The 19,218-nt window shown below is 33.2% G+C and overlaps 1 protein-coding gene and 1 long non-coding RNA gene across 3 annotated transcripts; one reads left to right on the top strand and one right to left on the bottom strand.

Annotated features, from left to right (window-relative positions):
• Positions 1 to 605: 605 nt before the first annotated feature.
• On the top strand, positions 606 to 7,033 carry LOC111083457. Its single transcript, XR_002609043.1, has 3 exons — positions 606 to 1,100; positions 1,632 to 1,752; positions 3,395 to 7,033. It is a non-coding gene; the product is annotated as an uncharacterized LOC111083457 (long non-coding RNA).
• A 1,822-nt stretch (positions 7,034 to 8,855) lies between these two features.
• On the bottom strand, positions 8,856 to 18,842 carry LOC106476011 (kelch-like protein 17). Of its 2 annotated transcripts, XM_022379996.1 has the most exons (4): positions 17,300 to 18,842; positions 16,149 to 16,379; positions 11,584 to 11,850; positions 9,836 to 9,962 (listed from the first exon to the last, which is right to left on the bottom strand). In XM_022379996.1, exons 1-3 carry the CDS (start codon positions 18,471 to 18,473, stop codon positions 11,588 to 11,590), a joined length of 1,668 nt encoding a protein of 555 aa, XP_022235704.1. In that variant the 5' UTR covers positions 18,474 to 18,842; the 3' UTR covers positions 9,836 to 9,962; positions 11,584 to 11,587. The 2 variants fall into 2 exon arrangements, with proteins under 2 accessions (XP_013792139.1, XP_022235704.1); XM_013936685.2 differs by lacking the exon at positions 11,584 to 11,850 and having other exon boundaries at positions 8,856 to 9,962; positions 17,300 to 18,840.
• Between the last annotated feature and the right edge of the window lie 376 nt (positions 18,843 to 19,218).

Here is a 19,218-nt window from a genome sequence, read left to right as displayed (position 1 = left end):
TTTTTCCTCCAACAACTGCTATAATCTCTCTTCTTGTCTAATTTCTTGTTCTTCTTGTTTCTTTTCTTTTTCCTCTAACAACTGCTGTAATCTCTCATCTTGTTTATTTTGTTGTTCGAGCTGCCACTGTTGCAGGTTTTCTTGCAGCTGCTGTTTTCTCGTTCATTTTCTTGTTCTTCTTGTTTGTTTTGCTGCTCTTGTATTGCTGCCATCAAGTCTGCTAAGCCGTAGTTTGATTTTCCGCCTCTCGTTTCCATTTTTTTTTATATCCCACTTTCTGACACCAATTTGTTACGTCTCCGTTTGTTAATTGATTTTCTGTAACTTCGTTCCGATGAAAATTTAGCGACACAAGTCCTTACTTAATAAAACTGGTTTATTCTTTCCGAATACAACTTTACGATACACTTATTTTCAACAGCCGCTCTATAACAAACGCTATATCAACGAACGTCAACAATACTTCTGACTGCAGTTCAATTACTCACTACCTACACACACATTATGTGTCACGCCATCACCCTCTTATACATATACCAGACTACCCTATATCTAGTAATCTCCCGACAATTCACGAAGGTACTAGATATTTCCAGAAAGCAGGGGGCGTGACACTAGTCACGTGACCTCGCTGACACAACATAGTTTTAAAATAAATTACACAAATACAGGGCAATATATATAGGCATAACATATAGTTTTAAAATTAATTACACAAATATAGGGCAATATATATAGGCATAACATATAGTTTTTAAACTGATTACACAAATATAGGGCAATATATATAGGCATAACATATAGTTTTAAAACTGATTACACAAATATAGGGCAATATATATAGGCATAACATATAATTTTAAAATTAATTACACAAATACAGGGCAATATATATAGGTATAACATATAGTTTTAAAACTGATTACACAAATACAGAGAAATTACTTTTGTGGCCACAACTAATTTCAGTTTAATCTGAGGTTCTACCTAGTTTGCTATCCATGTGTCATGGACTAATTTTGCTCCACTACTTATATATAATTTCTTCATTTCTTGTAGAATCATCAGGAATCACCCCTTTTTTTCTGGTAACTGATATTGTAAGTGATTATTGCATTTTAAGTCTACACTTTCCATAATAAAATAAGATTTTATTAGCAGCTTCTGGTGTTACATTCTGATAATTTCTTCTTGTTTGATGCTTTGTACTGTATATTGTAGGGGCCTGCATCATGAAATGACCAATAAAGCTCTTACAGTTTATTGTGTTTGTATTATTCACAGTTGAGATTGAGCCAGTAGTATTAGAGGGGATAGGAATAATAAACTTTAATTAATATCTATATATTTATGACAACATTAAATTTAAATATCTTTGTGGATAAGAGTTTACAGGTAAATTTAATTTTTAGTAATCCAAAAAATATGTCTGGGTTTATGTTAAAGTTTGTGAAAAGATAGCTTCACCGTATGTAGTTAGTAATGCCTGCCTATAATATTAAACATTTTCAAGTAACATACATACAGCTATGTTCTTGTAACGTATATCAAAGAAATACTTTATACAATTAGTAATTTTAATGTGTATAGATTGGTTGTTGCTATTAAATATTAATAACACTGTTTATTAGAACCTAGGAATTCCCACAGCAGTAGGAAGCAAACTTCTACAATTGGGAGCCATAATATTATCAAAAGATGCTGGACAAGTCAGTGCTTTAACTTGGAAGATTGGTGCTTTTACCAGTGCAGGTATGTCATAAACTTAAATATGTAATGTGAATAAAATCCAACACAACCAATAATTTAAAATTGGGAAAGAAAAATTATGTATTAAGTTTCGAAGAAAGTATCACAGAGTTAACTTGCTCTGTGAATATCAAGCTATGTAAATTTTTTTCCATCATAAAAAAATATTTAATTGAAAGTGAGTAAAACTACACTAGATTTATAAAAAGTCTGTAACTCAAGAATTCATCAAAGTTTAACTTGTAAAGAAAAAGCAGGAATGACAACTTGTGAGATATAGCTAGATTTGCAATATTGAGGAAGTTTTCCTTATAGAAACAATTGTAAATCAAAATACTGTTTTTCTGAGTACTGTTTATTATTATTGTGTATTTGAAGGAGAAAGAATGAAGTGTGAATGTGAGATTATGTAAATAATCATAAGAACACCTTTTATAATAATTTGATGAACTTCTCTCTTGAACTATATAATAATGCTGCATAGAGATATCGCATAAATGTAGTTCACTGGTCGGCAACATAGAGCCGAGTCGTTTACTAATTACTGTATTAAAAGAAATACAACTATGACTAAATAACCAATAATAGTAAGTATAAAGAACAAAGATAAATTTATTTTGATATTTATATTTGACTTTTTTTTAAGCTATCTTCCATACTGTATAATTAAGATATATCACTTTGTTTATTTCATTAGTCCATTATCTGACTTTAAGGGTTGTTTTACTATCAAATACGTACCTTGTTGGACCAGCCAAGAGATGGTGACAAATAATGGAAACCAATGACAAAGATTGTCAGTTGTAAATATTGGCAATATTTTAATCTAGTCCTGGTTTACCAGAAAAAATCATTGTGGTCCAGATTTTTAGATATTTTTGGTAGATTTCCAAGAGTTTGAAGTTCTAGTCCAATCTTTAGTTGTCCACAGGTCTTCTCTTTTCTTAGTTTTAAGTTCCTAAACTTTGGCTTGGGATTATCTTTAATTCTTTTTGTGATGAAGTTAACAGTTAAATCTTTATATTGTGTGTTTATCAAAAAGAAATATCTGTTTGAATTTGTAACTTATCAACAGGATAAAAACAATTAAGTAGGTTAGATTAACACTTGTGTAAAATAGTCTGACTGATGAACTACTACCTATCAGATAGTCTCAGACAGATATGGCATAGCAATAAATAGAAATATAAACAAAAGGTAATGATTAACTGCTCTTAGTGTAAAAAAAAGCAGGTTTTGTCAAACTCCATTTCAGTGTTGCTGTGTTCTATGCTTAACTCCACATATCCGCATATCTCATTTTTGTGAAGTTTTTTGTCAGTGGGTTGTAGGAATGTAGTTGAATTACTGAAGATGTGTCTGTACTCAACAAACAACAGCAGGGACGTCACACAACTTTCATTCAGTGTAATGAATAAATGACTTGTACCTAAAATTATGTTTTGCTAGAAAGAGTGACCAAATAGTTTTACATAAAAAATATTATTTATATATTATGTAAGAACATTTGAAGAAAAAATGGACAAAACTTTTCAAGATTACACTTTTGATTTTTGTATCTGATTGGTTTCATGTAAGTAAATGAGATGTATTTACTATTTTTTTTGTAATTTTACTCTTTAACGAGCTTTTTTTTTCTTTTCAGCCCGTATTTTGACATACACAGTTGAGGTCTGGGACCCAGTGCTGCTTTTATACCATTCCTTATCACTTGTCTTGAATTTAGCAGTTGCAATTGCTGCTATTGTTTACAGGAAACCAATTACAAAGGAAGGATGAGTCATTTTACATCCTTTATTGGTTTGCACATTAAGTTTTAATAATAGGTCAGGTAAAGGATGGATTTTCATATGTTTTTTTTTTATTCCAGTGTCAATGTTTGTAAAGAAATGTTTCACACTTCAAACAGAAGACTGCTGTTGTCATGTTTTGAACAATTCCAAAAGATTGGAAGTTTGTTTCAGGGGACCATATTTTGATAACTGACTTTCTTATATTAGCAAACAATGAGTGATGTTTTGCAAGTATTTTCTTTCCTTGTTTCCAGAAAGAAGTAGACTAGCTCCACAAAATTGGCCTAGGGTGTCGAATTGACCAGTCTCTCATTAATATGGAACATGAATGAATCAACAGAAAAGGCTGACCATGTTAGGAGAGGCTAATAACCATTATGCTTAAATTACAAAGAATACTTAGTGCACTAATAATGGATGTCTTGCAGCAATTAAAAGTTGCAATTCAATGATGACCACCATCAAACATATCTGACCCTTGCAAAATCTCCTGATGGAATGGTCAAACCTAAACTACAAATACTGTGTTGTCTGTTTAAATAAGTAATTATTTAAAATTTACATCCAAAGTATTTCTGAATATTTAAATTATAAATACACCAACCTGTCATATAAGAACACTTGTGTTCACTTTGTATTAACTAGACAGCAAACAATATAAACAAAGTCATTCTTACACTGTAATTAAATTAAACTTGCTGAAACAATTTCAAGGACTGACACAAATGCACAATTTCTAAAGGATGTTATAATAAAGGATCAACAAAGTTAATCACGGTAGTTGTATATTGGTTATAAGAACCACCACTAATTGTGTAGATTTGTTAACAAGGAGGACCATTTCTACAAATAACTTAAATTTGTATCTAACTATGTGTAATTATGTTCCTCTCCTGTTATGCATAGTGCTTTGTTTGTTTGTTGTCAGTGTATCTTTTCTGAAAAGGTAACACTGTGAGTGCTTTTAATTTTGTGAAAATCAATATTTGTGAGCTCATCAAAATTCTCTATCTTATGGGCTTTAAAATTTGCATATTCACACAAAAAAAGCATCAAATGTGAAAGTATTATTTTTTATGAGAGGCCTATACAAAGTTTAATTATATACTTTTTGAAATTAATTATATACACTGAAAACAATAAATAGGATATTAATGCTTAAACATCAAAGTTTAGATGCTAAGCTACTCCTGCCTTTTTATATATAAATATAAAAAAAAGCAAAAGTGGCATAATTAAGATAAGTAAACCTTAAGGTTTGGACTCCTTCTTTCTGTGGTTTACCCGATACAAAAGAATATTCATCATTTCAAGAAACCTTAAAGAGTCCAGGCTGCCAGCAGTTGTTTAGAAACAGCAGCCTTTGATCATAAAAGTGATGAATAGTAGTGAATTAGTAATATAAAGGAATAACATCTAATGGTTCTGTCAGAATAACCATACAGGAAACCTATGTGACAATTGTTAAATATTTTTATATTATCTATTTTCTGATATATGTCTTTCACATGTTGCTTTGAATAAGTAGTAAAAGAGCTCATATTACAATGGAAGTGACTTAAGTGCCACTTTTGCAGGTCGTTTTGTGGGGCCATTTTTGTAATGTGAAACCTCTTTACAAATTTTTTACACTGATCTGAAAAAAAGTATCAGAAAATTGTTTCACCAAACAAAAAACAATTAAACCAAAATACAAAAGTATCTTTTCTGTCAACGTTTTTGAAGAGTGTGTGTGCACGCATACAAGTGTGCTTATGCATATATATTTATAGAATGTATCTAAATTATACGATACTTTATGAAATACTGTTTGCACAGTTGACTGCAGTAGGAAGCAAAATTTGCATGACTAGGTGTCAATCAAGTTTATCACAAGTGTACTTACTGTAGTCGTGCTGACTAGGGAGATTTGTAAGATTGCACTAACAGAGATTTTGGTGTATATTGATTTGCAGCAGAGACTAAAATGTGATGGACATCACAAGAAAAATTAATAATACAAGTATAATGACCAATTTGACTTTTTTTAATATCTCCAGTGATCAAATTCATGTTGGAATCTTTATATGGTTATAGTAAGTGGTAATTTTGGACCAAAAACTCAAATTGGAAAGCCATCAACATTTTAAAGTCAAAAGGCTCAACTCTATGGTATTTGTAATCAAGGAACACATTTCAATGCCAGGTTTGCTAGTAATAAATAACATGGCTAAAGGGTTTTATGCATTAAATTCGAAATTTTTGGTGTTTTTAATTATAACATAAGATTACTATTTGGAAAGCCCAGTGTTCTATCTCTTGAAATGCATGTAATTTGAACCAGTTGGAAAAAACCCCTTTCTTAAAGCAGAAAATTGACCTGTGTAAAAACAAGTTTAGATCTATTGTTTTGAAACTACAAGAAATTTGTATACAGATACGAGTTTCAACACTTGCGTATCTTCTTCAGTCCGTCTGCTCATGAGAAAAACAGATACACTGTTTATTTCAGAATGGAAGTTTCAAGCCCCTTGACACCAGAAGACAAAGGAAATCGCTGGTTCTGATATGTTGTTGACACATTTTCTGTTTGTCCAATCAATAGAAATTACTTGTAAGCTTTTTTCCACAAGATTAACAAGCTTCACGGTACTATTTAGTTTAAAGTGGAAGGAGAAACCCATAATTTGCTCCCATTTTTAAGACATTAATACTTGGAGCAGAAATAGCTACTATTTTATCTATGGAGGATCAATGAATCCTTTAAGCTATTTTAATATTCCACCATGAAACATCAATTATCTACAATGTTTTTAAGAGCTTACAGATTATATCATCACAAAAGCATTGTTAAAGAAATAAAAATATGTATACAATTTTCAAATGGTTACAGTATCCTATAGGCTTTATTAAGAATGTCCATCTAAGGACAAAGAACTGGGTGGGGGGCTAGTACCAGCAAGTAGCATATTCTACATGTGAAAAAATAAAATATTTAGTGTTAACTACAGTTCCAGTATTGTGGCTTTAGAGAAATGTCTGTAAAATAATTTTAAAGTTGTTTATAAATATCCCAACACCATTAAAGATTTCTTACCCTTGAACAACTCTGTATCTCAAAATAAAGAGCAGGGAGTGTATAAAGTCCCCTGACAATCTTGCAAAAAGAGTAAATGATGGTAAAATGTACATACAAAGCTTGCAGTACATAAAAAGGATGTTAAATATCTGTTTTTCTATATGAGGAATTTCAGACCTAAAATCAACTGGATATCAGTTAAAATAATTAATAAAATTAGAAATTATGTGTAAAGATAGATTGTGGAAAGTTTGTTCCTTAATCCAAAGTTTGCCAAACTTCAACACGTCTGAAGGTCACTTTAAACTCAACCCCTTTATGATGTCATATGCTATTAATGGATTTGAAACTTCCATCATAAAATTAACAGTTTATGCATGGTCACCCATAAAAAAAAAAAAAAAAAAATTCTTGGGGGAGGCAAAACGTATTTAGGGGATCAGCTTTTACATTGTAAGTCAACAGACTAAAAGAATGTATGTTATGTGTGCTTAAACACAAATTTACAGTTTTAATAAAAATTACTGGAAATATTTAGTTTAACTATGATGTTAAGTTGTTTACATCATAATACATGCAATTTTTGTGAAATGTAGATGGTAATTGGCCTTTCCCGCAGGCACCCATGAGTTTGTGTTTCTCTCACAAACAGATATGGGACTGAAGAGGATGTATGAAAGTGCCAAAACTTGTACCTATATTTGGTGATGTTCAATATTAGTGGATCTAAAGTTTATTTTAAATTTAGAATATTTACCTACTACTGATCTGTGTGTTATGAAGAAATGTCTTCTTAAGTAGCAAAATATTTACAAACAATAAGAAATAGGTAGTCAATGGCCATTTAGGCAAATTTCTCTACAATGTATTCATGTTACTCAAACTTAATTCTGTTTAGCATTATTCACAATCAAAGTGAAAGTGACCTTTTCCTAACTTATCAAAACTGATATCTTTATATTGAATATTTTAGGTTTCACTAATCAATTTTAGAGAACTTACAGAATATTTGTATTTTGCAACAAAGTACATTCCAGACAAGCAAGTGTTCTTAAAAAAAATGTGGTTATTTCACATGTTGAAGAATGTGAGATTTATCTTATTAAGTAAGCAAAGATGTACAAGTGCGTAAGTGTTGAAAGAGACTTTTTAAGCTACATAACCACAATGTAATACACAACCAGTATAAATAAGATTGTTTTTAATTCTTTAAAAGCTTTCAATAAAAAAATACTTATGAACCTTGCACTTGTGTGTATCCTCTATTTCGGTACGTTCAAGGAGAATAAGCCGAGTCAATTATGTAGGTTGTTAAAGTTGTAACTCAGTTTATTTTTTATATGTAGGAAAATCATATTCCAAACAGCTATGAGGAAATATCCATGGAAACACTGAAGATGTTTAAACTGTAACTTCTAAAGTTAGATCAGGTTTTGTTGGAGTACTTTTTTGTACAAAAACTTTCCAAGTTCATAATATTATAACATTTTTCACTTATGTTGTTCTAGCATCATTGGTTATATTCATAATATCCTGTTTTAAAACGATACCATTATGTGGACTTGCTAAAAACAACAACATTAGATTACATTTTACAGATAACCTCAGAGTAGTTTTTTCAAAAGACAATTCTTGTTCTAGCATCATTGGTTATATTCATAATATCCTGTTTTAAAACGATACCATTATGTGGACTTGCTAAAAACAACAACATTAGATTACATTTTACAGATAACCTCAGAGTAGTTTTTTCAAAAGACAATTCTTGTAAAAGATACATAAGTTATAACCCGTAACACAGTCAATAATAGTTTGTCTTTCTAAATGAACACAAATTATTAATGTCTCATTTCAGTAGGATGCAGTTTAATGCATATTATTATATGTATTTATAGATCAGACATATGTAATGCTACCATCTATAATATTTCTTTGGCTTTGAAATACCCCAGCTCCTATGCCCCTATACATATTTGGTTTTTTTAGTTTTTCGATCTATTGGTTTCTAATACCTAGCCAGCTTTCAGTGTTTAAGCTGCAAGTGCTTAAATAAATAGCATTTAATAGTCTTTATGTCTCTTATCTCCAGCCCAACTGATGAGTTTTAGTTCTGAATGAAAAGCTTTCTGCATAGTAACTAGGCCCTATTTTTGTCATTGGAACTGCATTTTCTGAGCAGATGATACATAAAAGAACTTATAAATTTGTTGATTTTTGTTGTGCTTTAGAGAATGTATTAGTATTAAACAGACATATTAATTTTCATGCGCATCTTTATTACCAGTACACATTTCTTGTTAAAAATGATTCAACATTGTGCCTGAAGATGGTTGTTACAAAATACCATAAGGCTTGTATGACAAAGTAAACAAACATGGAGTATTAATGGATAAAAAAAACATTTTTTATTATTTAATGAATTAATGAGGCTTTGCTTGTCACACTGATTTTGTACTGACTCATTATAAGATACAAAAAAACTTGGATAAGCTATGGTGAAACCTGTGACTTTATATGTTAAATATTTTACAATTTTAAAAGTATAAATAAAAATCCTTGACTTGAAAATATAAATATAATTTAATATTCTGTATGATATAACATTTCCAAAGGTAAAGATCATGGAATGTTAAACGAAAAAAACAAAACATTTATTGTGTTATTAGAAATTAAAATTAATCATTTGATGCTACAGGTGTACACCTTCAGTATTTCTAACCTCATACACGTACGTACGTACATTTAAACAATTTTCAGTGATTTCTCTACTTTGATTTTTTATAATATATAGAAAACACCACTAAATTTGTTTAAATATCATGTACATATTTAATAGTTTATTTGTTTAGATTAGTAAGTACATAATGTCAATTACTTCAACCATGAAACTTTAGTTGGGTTTGAAGAGGCTTATTGAAGGTCCCAATAATAAGGCAGAGACAGGCAAAAATGAGCATTTACACTAATCTCTAGTCTTTTTTTTATGTGCACAGTTCCTCCTTCACACGAGATCAAAAGAAACTCATTCTGATTTATAATGGAAATAAAATTTCCAAACAAAGAAGCACAAGTTGCTCCACTTTCTAGCCAGCCAACAATTTTCAGTTCACTGTTGTCTGGCTGGTAAAACAAAATATTTCCAGGTTGTGCAGGGATAAGATAAATACCCATCTCATGGGACAAAGCACAACAATACTCCTGATCTGGCCCAGAAGTGTAATTACTATTTACTTGTTCCCAAACTTCAGATTCAAGATGATAAGTGTAAATATCTGTAGTAAAGACGAACAGCCGATCTGCATGAGAAACGGCTGGTGAAGAAAACAAGGGGTTCTGTAGTGAGGGTAAAATACTCCATTCACCTGTATTGAAAAGCTTTGAATTAGTATTTTCAGAAGTTCCGTTTTCACTATATCTATTTAAGACAAAGAAAAACACGTGCATTGAATATTAAATTCATGTAGTATATAACACTTATCTACACTATAAAGACAAAAGACTGATATTAATTTTATTATTAAACATTTTTTTTTTTACAAGCCTCGTATTGTTTTCCATTAAGAAGAATGTGTTGCAAACCACTACCAATTATGCCTTTTGTTAAATACTATTACTCAAGTCAGTTAGGCATGCAACACAGAAAGTTAACATTTTCCAACACTGAAAATGTATTTCAAATATATACTTGCTTTCTCTCACATATTAACTTTGAGGCAACCACCTAAAATCGTGTCTTTCCACATAGTAATATGTATTGCAGCACTGTAGCATTCAAATGAGCATGTGGTAACCTTCCACCAATAGGAGTGTGACACACCCTTCTAGTGCAACTTACTCCCTCTATACTGATTGTTCAATTATCATTTTGCAATTAGGCAAGAAAAAATAACTTGGAAGTGGGAAGGATGAGTGGAGGTAAATACATTTTCAGTGTTAACTTCCTATACAATACCTTACCTCTTCTCACATTGAAGTGGTGCAAAAGTTACCTAGATAAGCTCCCTTCAGAAAGTTCCCAAAGAGAACCCATAGGGCATGACACCCTATACCATGAAAGTATAGGGGCACACCCCTTCTGTAACAGGGTATATTCTTTGCCCGTAGTGAAGACACGTGTCACCAAGTTGAGCAGAAAAAAAGCAAGTCCAGAAACACTGTATGGAAACTGGACATTCCTTATGGTATAGTGTGGCTAGACCACATCAGACCATACATGACAGGCCAACTCCAGTCCAAAACCAGGTGGCATGTTTTATCCATTTTGTAATAGAAGATGGATCCCAACCATCTTCACCATGAAGCAGAAGGGAAAAGTAACTTCTGTTCCACCATCCTAGTCAGTACTTATGTGTGCAGACCCTGTATACAATCAACACCAGGCAATGGTAGGATGGGAAAAAGCAAACATGGTGGTTCAATCACAGTCTAAAACCAGGCAGCATCAGAAATTTTTTGTCCATTTCGAAGTAGGAAGAGGGTTCACACCATCTTCACCACTCTACTCTACTGAGTGCAACTGGTCACACTCAGGAGGAATCCTCCTCAGCCCACAATTTCCAGCAGCTAGGAAATGGTGAGTGGCAAGGACTACTATGCTCCACAAGAAGGGGGGGGGGGGATCAAATGCACTGGAGAGCCCAGAGGAATGCAACACCTTAAGACTGTATAATGGGTGATCACAAAACCCTGTTTTTAATCCAAGTATATATTATACAACCAGGACCAAAGGGATTGGCAGCAATCATGATGCTGCTCTACTCATGATAGTCCATGAGTCGAAGCAGTCTGGGTTGGGCCTTGTTTAGAAGTAATACATCTTGTGGAACACCCCATTTAATCAGTGAGTGTGTCAGACTCGAATGGTCACATAGTGCAGATTTAAACCTAAATGTATCCTGGCAGGCACTGCATGCTACTCAGCTGGATCCTGAAAAGTAGAAGAGGGTCTCTAAAAAAGGTAATACAGATAGAAAAAGAACTTACCTAGTCAGAGCCAGTGAGGTGTATGTAGAATGGTAACAGAAGGAAGTTGATATATTGAAGAGACAGCCAGATGATGAAGATAATGTGTAAAGAAAGGATGTGGGACAGCCCACACACTAGTCTGCAGTCTCCTCCAACAGATGGCTGAGGTGAGCAGCAAGATAGAGATAGCAAGGTGTCGATTTTGGTGAGAGCAGACCTGAAAGAGTTTATGTGAATCCACATCTAATGAAGCATAGGCAAGATGGATGATCTGCTGTAGCCATCCTATGAGGGTAATAAGAGAAATATCTCAGGGAGATGAGGAATTCCATAGAATAAATGGACAGGAATATGAACCATGAAATAAAGCAGTGCAGGCCAAAAAGCAACAAACCACATGGATTGGACAGAGACAACGATCCAGATCATAACGAGACTAAAAGTGAGAAACTGAAGGAAGGGAAATAGGAGTGAATGTGCTTTCCTCTTCATGAGTCATGGACATTTTAGGGTGAAATGCATAAGCAGGATAACAAAGAATATAAGAATGATGTAAAAGAATATGAGGAGCATGGAGAGCAATCTAAAGCACAGCAACACCACATGAGTTTAGGTTGGAGCCTCAAGGTTAGTGGTGAGCGAAATATTGCGCATATAGAGGGCAGCATAAAATTGAGAAAATCTAATGTGTGAGAAGAAGTAAGGTATTGTATCAGAAGTCTTGGTTGATACACTCACTATGTGTAGCAGTTATTTAAGAGCTATCAATCACATGTTATATTATACTTATGCTGGCAAAGTGTGGTCTATGTATTAAAAGTTTGCAAAATGATATATGTAAACATAAAGTTGCTTACAGCACAATGATACTACAGCGACCACAATATGCTCATCTAAGGATTGCACTGAGAAGAAATGAAAAGTTATACAGGTAAACAAGTTTATTATGTGATTACACATTGACTTAACAGAAAAATCACTGTTAGTAGTCATTAACACGTGAGTTTTACATGTTATCCAGCTTTTTACAAAATATTTTATCATACATAATTTGGTGAATTTTTATACCTGATAGTGCCATAACAATAAACTAAGACTACGCTTCCCATCACTGCAATGTAATTTTGTATAAACTAAGCTACTTTAAATTTTTGTCACCTATTTTCAACATATGTAGTCCATGAAGCCTTCAAGAAAGCTTAACCCACAAAATTTATTCTGAACACTACTAATATAACTTATCATATGTAAATTACAAATTATCCAGTGATAAGTTGCATGCTACAATTCTTTTGTTTAAATAGCAGTTGTTGTTGTTTTTTTATCTTTTATTGAAGTATTATACCTTTACCAACAACTAATACATAATCAGTTATTGTCCTCTTTCACTAAATGTATCACATCAAATATTGTTTAGATACTATTTCTGGATGATTAATTCAATTTGCTAATCAATTAATTGTCAGACTCCTTAATCAATTATATTCAATGAATTGATTATTCTCACATGAAACTTGGATAGTTGGAAGAATCAAGAGTTAACATTTTCTTAACCTTAAAGTACATTTCCGGTAGATGGTTACCTCTTCACACAGAATGATTATACTCCTCGCATGTCTGCCTAAGAGATATGCATACCACTAACCTTGAGTTAACTCCCACCAAATATTCATGTGTTTAATATGAACTGAGATGGTGCATGATGACATCATTACATAACAAAAGCCCTCCACCAATTGGAGGGTGACACAACCTCCATGCTCTGTAACTCTCCTGGAGCACTTGTGGTCAAAATAATTAAATTTTTATACAAGGCAAGAAGAAAATGCACTGCAAGTGGGGAGGTCAGCTGGGAATGTTCATGCAGGTGAGTATCTATCAGGAATACGTTTTCAGGTTATGGAAACGTTAACTTCCGAGATGATAACTCACCTCCTCACCCAGAATAACTAGAATCCCATGTTGAATTGGTGGAGGAGCCGTATAAAGTTAAACCTAGATGAGCTCCCTTCAGAAAGTGAGAAAGCACACAGTGTGAGACACCTGATGACAGAGTCACACCTGTGGGAGATCTCATCTCATCAAGGGTATACTCTTCATCTGGAATGTAAACGGGGAAGAGGCAAGTAAGCCCCAAGTGTCACAAAGATGGGTGAAGTGAGAACATGAGTACTTGCACACAAGCAGTCTGCAAGCCAATAAGTTTAGTGTGGTTAGGGCACAATCAGACCATACTGGGTGTGCTCACCTAACAGACTCAGACTGCAGAAGAAGGGCACACTAGCTGTTTCAGGGGTGACTTACACTACACTGACAGTATCACCACCACCCTACTTTTCACCTTATTGTGCTAAGCCCAATCAGCGAGGAACTCTCCACAAAGATACTTCTAGTGATCTTGTGGAACACCCTATCTCACCAATGGCCACTAATAGAACCAAAGCAGATAGTCTGAGTGTTTTCCATTACCCCTTACCTGATAAAGATGTTAGGAAATAAGCATACTCTGGGAGGGAACACCAGCCATTTGGTGGAATCCTGGCAGACAGAAACAGAGAAAAAAAGAAAACATACTTATCATCTCAAAAATGGTAAATTGATTGAAGAATGGCAACTGGAGGGAGGTGAAAGTCTGCAGAAGACAGAACAGTCAGATGAGGAAGATAATGAGCAAAAATAGTGTGGGGAATTATTCATATCCATATGCCCACCTGAAGTATTTCATTACAGGGCCAGTGAAAATGAGAAGCAAGAGAATGAGATATGTGATGAATCTGATGCAACAAATATGAAATATCCTACGATCATCAATATCCGAGGAAGAATACACAAATTGGAGGAGTTGATGGACCTATCTGGTAAGGGTGTAAGGAGAGAGGTATTTGGATGAAGGAAAGCTCCCAAGGTAGAAACAGATGATGATGGGGACTCAGAGGTGAGAGATAGAAAGAAGGAAGATAGAAAAGAAAGAACAGTCACCCTCCTAAGCAGCTGAAGTCTTAGAAAGAAAGGACTGGTCCAGGTAAAGGAGTAAATAATATTCACTGAAAAGATTAGTGTTAAACCTGACATCAGGAAGACAGGAAAAGAAGGAAGGCTTGGAAGCTAGGATAGACTGATTTGATTGGGAAGAGGAGTTGAAGGGTGAGGTTGAGAAAGACTGGGAACAAGAGAAGATAATGAGGACTGAAGCTGATGCCAGCATTTCTAGTAAGTCAGGAATACCACTAAAGACTTCCAAGTGAAAGAAAATGGGGCCCACTAAAGGTCACATAGATAAGAAGGAAGGAGATGGACATAGTGAAAAGCACAACCCAACCCAATAAGTCCCAACAGCAGAGGAACCAAGTAAGAAGGGACAGAGCTGAAGAAGCGATATGGGCCAAGGCAGTAGAGAGAGGAGAACAAACCTCTTCAAAAAACTCATCTGGGGTACAATGAAGTGCCTTAGACATAAGATGAAAGGAGAAAAGATAATGCAGGAGGATGGTGAAGAAATAATAAAGATTCAAAAACTGGGTACTAGAGAATGAAATAGAATACACAGGGTTCACTTCCCAAGCAGACAAAACAGATTCCAAAGATTGGGAATCTAGAAAAGAAAAGGAAGAATGGCTGTTAGCCAGGACAAAAGTAAAGAAGAAAAGGAGGACGAGGCACGTGGTTATGGGAGCAGAATTGTTTGAGAAAGGAATCAGGGGAAGGAGGAAAGACAGTTTCATGGAGTAAAGAATGGGCAGAATCAAAACACACAGACATCCTGAAAAAGATTGGAAAGATGAAGATTTTCCTTGACTGGTAAGGCAAAGCAAACCTAGTTGGGGGGTAACAGCCGATCAAATTCATCATCTTTTTGGTCATTCTCAAATGGAGGTGAAGAAATGTCAGCAAAAGTGACAGGAGGAGGAAGTCCAGTATACAACATGCTGCACAATAGATGTAACATGCTCAACAGGAGCCATAGCAGAAACAGGTCCTGTGTTAGTAACTTCATAACAGGACAAACTCAAATTCATTGTCATTTGAAAATTCAAAATAATCTTCATTACTTTTGAAACAAAATGAAGATCGAACAAAACCTAAGTTCCTTTATAAGAATGCATATCTCAGAAAATTCAATGCAAACTGAAAAATCACAACGTTTGTATAAGGCAATGCCAAGGAAAGAATGTAGTTATTTTGAGTGCAAGTTTTTCAGGGAAGTTAATATGCAAAGTTGATTGTGTTGCCTTCCTGTTGATGGAGGGCTCTTATCACATGATGATGTCATCATGCACCAGTGCAGTTCATATTAAACATGTATATTTTAAGTGGGAGTTAGCTCAAGGCTAGTGGCATGCACATCTCATAGGCAGATGTACAAGGGATATAGCTGTTCCTTGTATGGAGGTGAAGTATTATCTCAGAAACAATAATTTAAACGAATTGATTATTTTCATGAAATCAATTGACATACTTGTAATTTTGATGGAATGATTATTTTATGTGACACTAAGTGATGCTCATAGGTAATTGGCTATATCACTTAATAGAGTTAATTGTCCAGTTCTATTAGATATAGTATCAATTTTAAACTTCCTAACCTGTTTTTGTATTGTAACATTCCACTGAAAATAATACTACTCTGTAACTTCCGAATCCCCCAAGAAGATAAAGACAACCATTCAGTACACATGTCTGAAAGTGGCGACGTGAAGATGGCATCACACTGACCAGTGACCATTTCTTTTGGAACACATCAAACATCCAAACATTCTTATTCCATCGTCCAGTTCCAATGCCATATTCCCCTCCAAGGATGTATATGTTTTTGCCTTCAACAACAACAAAACTGTTTCAGTTCAGAGATTATAAATATATATATATACAAAGGTTATAAATATAACAAATCAGCACAAGAACATGTACTGAATAAAGTATATAAAAATGTATATTTGGTTGAAAAACTAGAACTGTAGTGAAAACACCAACTAAACTACTACAAATGTCTGATATAATAATAAAATTCTTATAGATGTGAACTTATAATGGTAATTTTCATTATACTTATTATGAGTAACCAGGAAAGATTCCTTAATGGACAAGCCATGATATGATGAGGAAAAAAAGAAAATTCACCACATACCAATTAAATTTCCAATAACCTGCTAAATGGGTGTAACCTTTCTATGAGAACACACAATTATGATTAATTTACTATAACATTGACATTAAATTATGCTCATTTTGGAAACTATTTCAATATTTACTGCCACTATGCTAATTTGTACTAAGGTATGTATTTTAAAATATATATATATATTTAGTGTTCCGAGACAAATTTTAACTGTAATCAATAGCTGTGAAATGATTAGCAAAATACATGTTCTTAAAATTATTGGATATTATTAATTATAAATGGTTAATACTAACATTCTTACCCAAACAAGTAGGAGTACTTGAGTATGTCCCAACAAAACTTTAAAAGACTCCACCCTGATGAATAAGCTTAGTTATTGTTATACTAATAATTGAATTAACTTTAACTACAAAAGCAGGAAAACTTTTAAAAAAACATCCAAAAATAATTAGGTGCTTGAAACAGTACTATGAAAATCTTGAAACATTTTAAAAATTTAATAACAATAGTCAAATAAGAAAATTATTAAGCTATAGTTTATTCATTTAAGTAATTCTTTATACATCACCATGCAGATAACAATCAATAAACACCAAAATAACAAATAAGGCTTACCAACACAACAAGCACTATATCCTTTTAGAGGTGATGATCTCTGTTCTCCAACGTAGAGTGATGTAAGCATTTCAAAACTTTCTTTGGACTCATTATAGATCAATCCTTGTAACAAACCATGAGAGTTCTCTCCTGGGATTTTATCAATTCCTGATATCTCAGTACCAATCATAATAGGACTTACAGGTACACAACGTTTTCCTTTACAAAATACAAATGATAAAACATCCTTCCACAACTTAAAATACTCATCTTGTGTTTCTTGTGAACTCGTGCCTTGACCACTGGAGACTATTTCACTGTGTTTGCATTCTATAATTTTCAACTTCTCTTTGACATCTGACAGATTAGAGTTATCAGTTACATAACTATCAAAAGTCTTTCCTTCTATAATTAATAACTCTCGATAGCTATGGTCTAGTCTCACATGATCCTTTAATTTAAACGTAGATATACAAGAGTTTTTTGACTTCTTTAAAACAGAAGTGTCCAATATATTTACTAATAATTTCTTTACTAGAGGATCAAACTCCATAAATGGATGAGCACATATTTCATTTATTTCTCTAGCAGATAAACAAGCAAACCTAATACATATAAATAGTTCAAGCAAATTATCTGATCTAAGCCTTTGGTTAGATTCAATCCATTTGATAATGCTGTAAAAAACCTCCATTTCTCTGTTGATTATCAACCCATCGTGAGGCAATACTTCCAAAAGAAGTCTTTTAGGAAGCTCACAAAATTCTAAAGAATTGGCCACAAATTCAAATTCCCACAGAACTATTTGTTTAGCCTGCTTTAATAAAACTTCCAAGTTCATCATATCAGCTATCACCCAAACTTGAATACAATTAGTATAATCCAAAATGTTAAGGAGATATGATACACATTCATCTACAAGTCCACTGAACTGAAGGTAAGCTGCTGTTTCGAGCAGGTCAAATACATTGTTCTGGTTTATACCAATGTATCGATGATATGCAAACTCAAGCAATAAGCTGAAAGCCTCAGGTTTAACATCATGAAGCTCCACCTCAGAAGCATGATTCTCCAACATGTCAGAAGTAAACATAGCACTAAAGTAAGATGATGCATTCTTTAAAACTTTTCGATGACATGGAAATTTTTCTCCTCCAACAATCAAAAGGACATCTGGATTATTTTCAGCCATTTCTCTGTATATTTTAAAATCTATCTTAACAAACTCTTCGATTTTTTTGTGTGATGTTCAGCTCCCTCCTCATTCAGGGGATTAAGCTCTTGGCATGGCATGCTACTGTATTTACAACTGCAATCTGTTAGTAATGGAGTTGTTGTAAGTCAATATTAGAAGAAAATAATTCATTCCAGAAGACTTGCGATGTAAAATTTCAAGATTCTGCAAAAAATAAAACAAAACTGTACTTTGATTCTATTCCAACATATCCAGCATGACAAACCATGACTTAAAGGTTAAAAAATAAAATTAAAATACTCGTATAATTTAGATTAACTAACTACACTAAGACATCTACTTTTTCCTTATTCTCATTTCCACTGACAAATTTCAAATTTTCACTACATTATGTCATTATGACCTTTAAATTTCTATATAGTGGTAAAAATATTATAACAATTATGGACACTCCTAAGTTCCATCATATAAAAATAATTGATACAGTATACTTTACGGACCTTTGCTTAAAAAACATATATGCATATTAGACGATCACTTTTCATGATTTCCACACAACAGTCTCTATATTTTATATACAAAGATAAATATTTTTTGTAGCAAATCATTTAATAATATATATAATTAGTCTAAAGAAGGTTTAAAATCATCAAACCCACAAAATTTCATCAGATGAGTGATAACATGATTACATGGAAACGTTTTCTACTCCATTAATCTGAAGGATGTTAGGGTCATGTTC

This window comes from Limulus polyphemus, unplaced genomic scaffold (genome assembly GCF_000517525.1).
Source record: "Limulus polyphemus unplaced genomic scaffold, Limulus_polyphemus-2.1.2 Scaffold9628, whole genome shotgun sequence".
In the NCBI taxonomy this organism is placed as follows: Eukaryota; Metazoa; Arthropoda; class Merostomata; order Xiphosura; family Limulidae; genus Limulus; species Limulus polyphemus.
The sequence above is the reverse complement of the archived record's forward strand: the minus strand, read 5'-3'. Positions and strand labels throughout refer to the sequence as shown.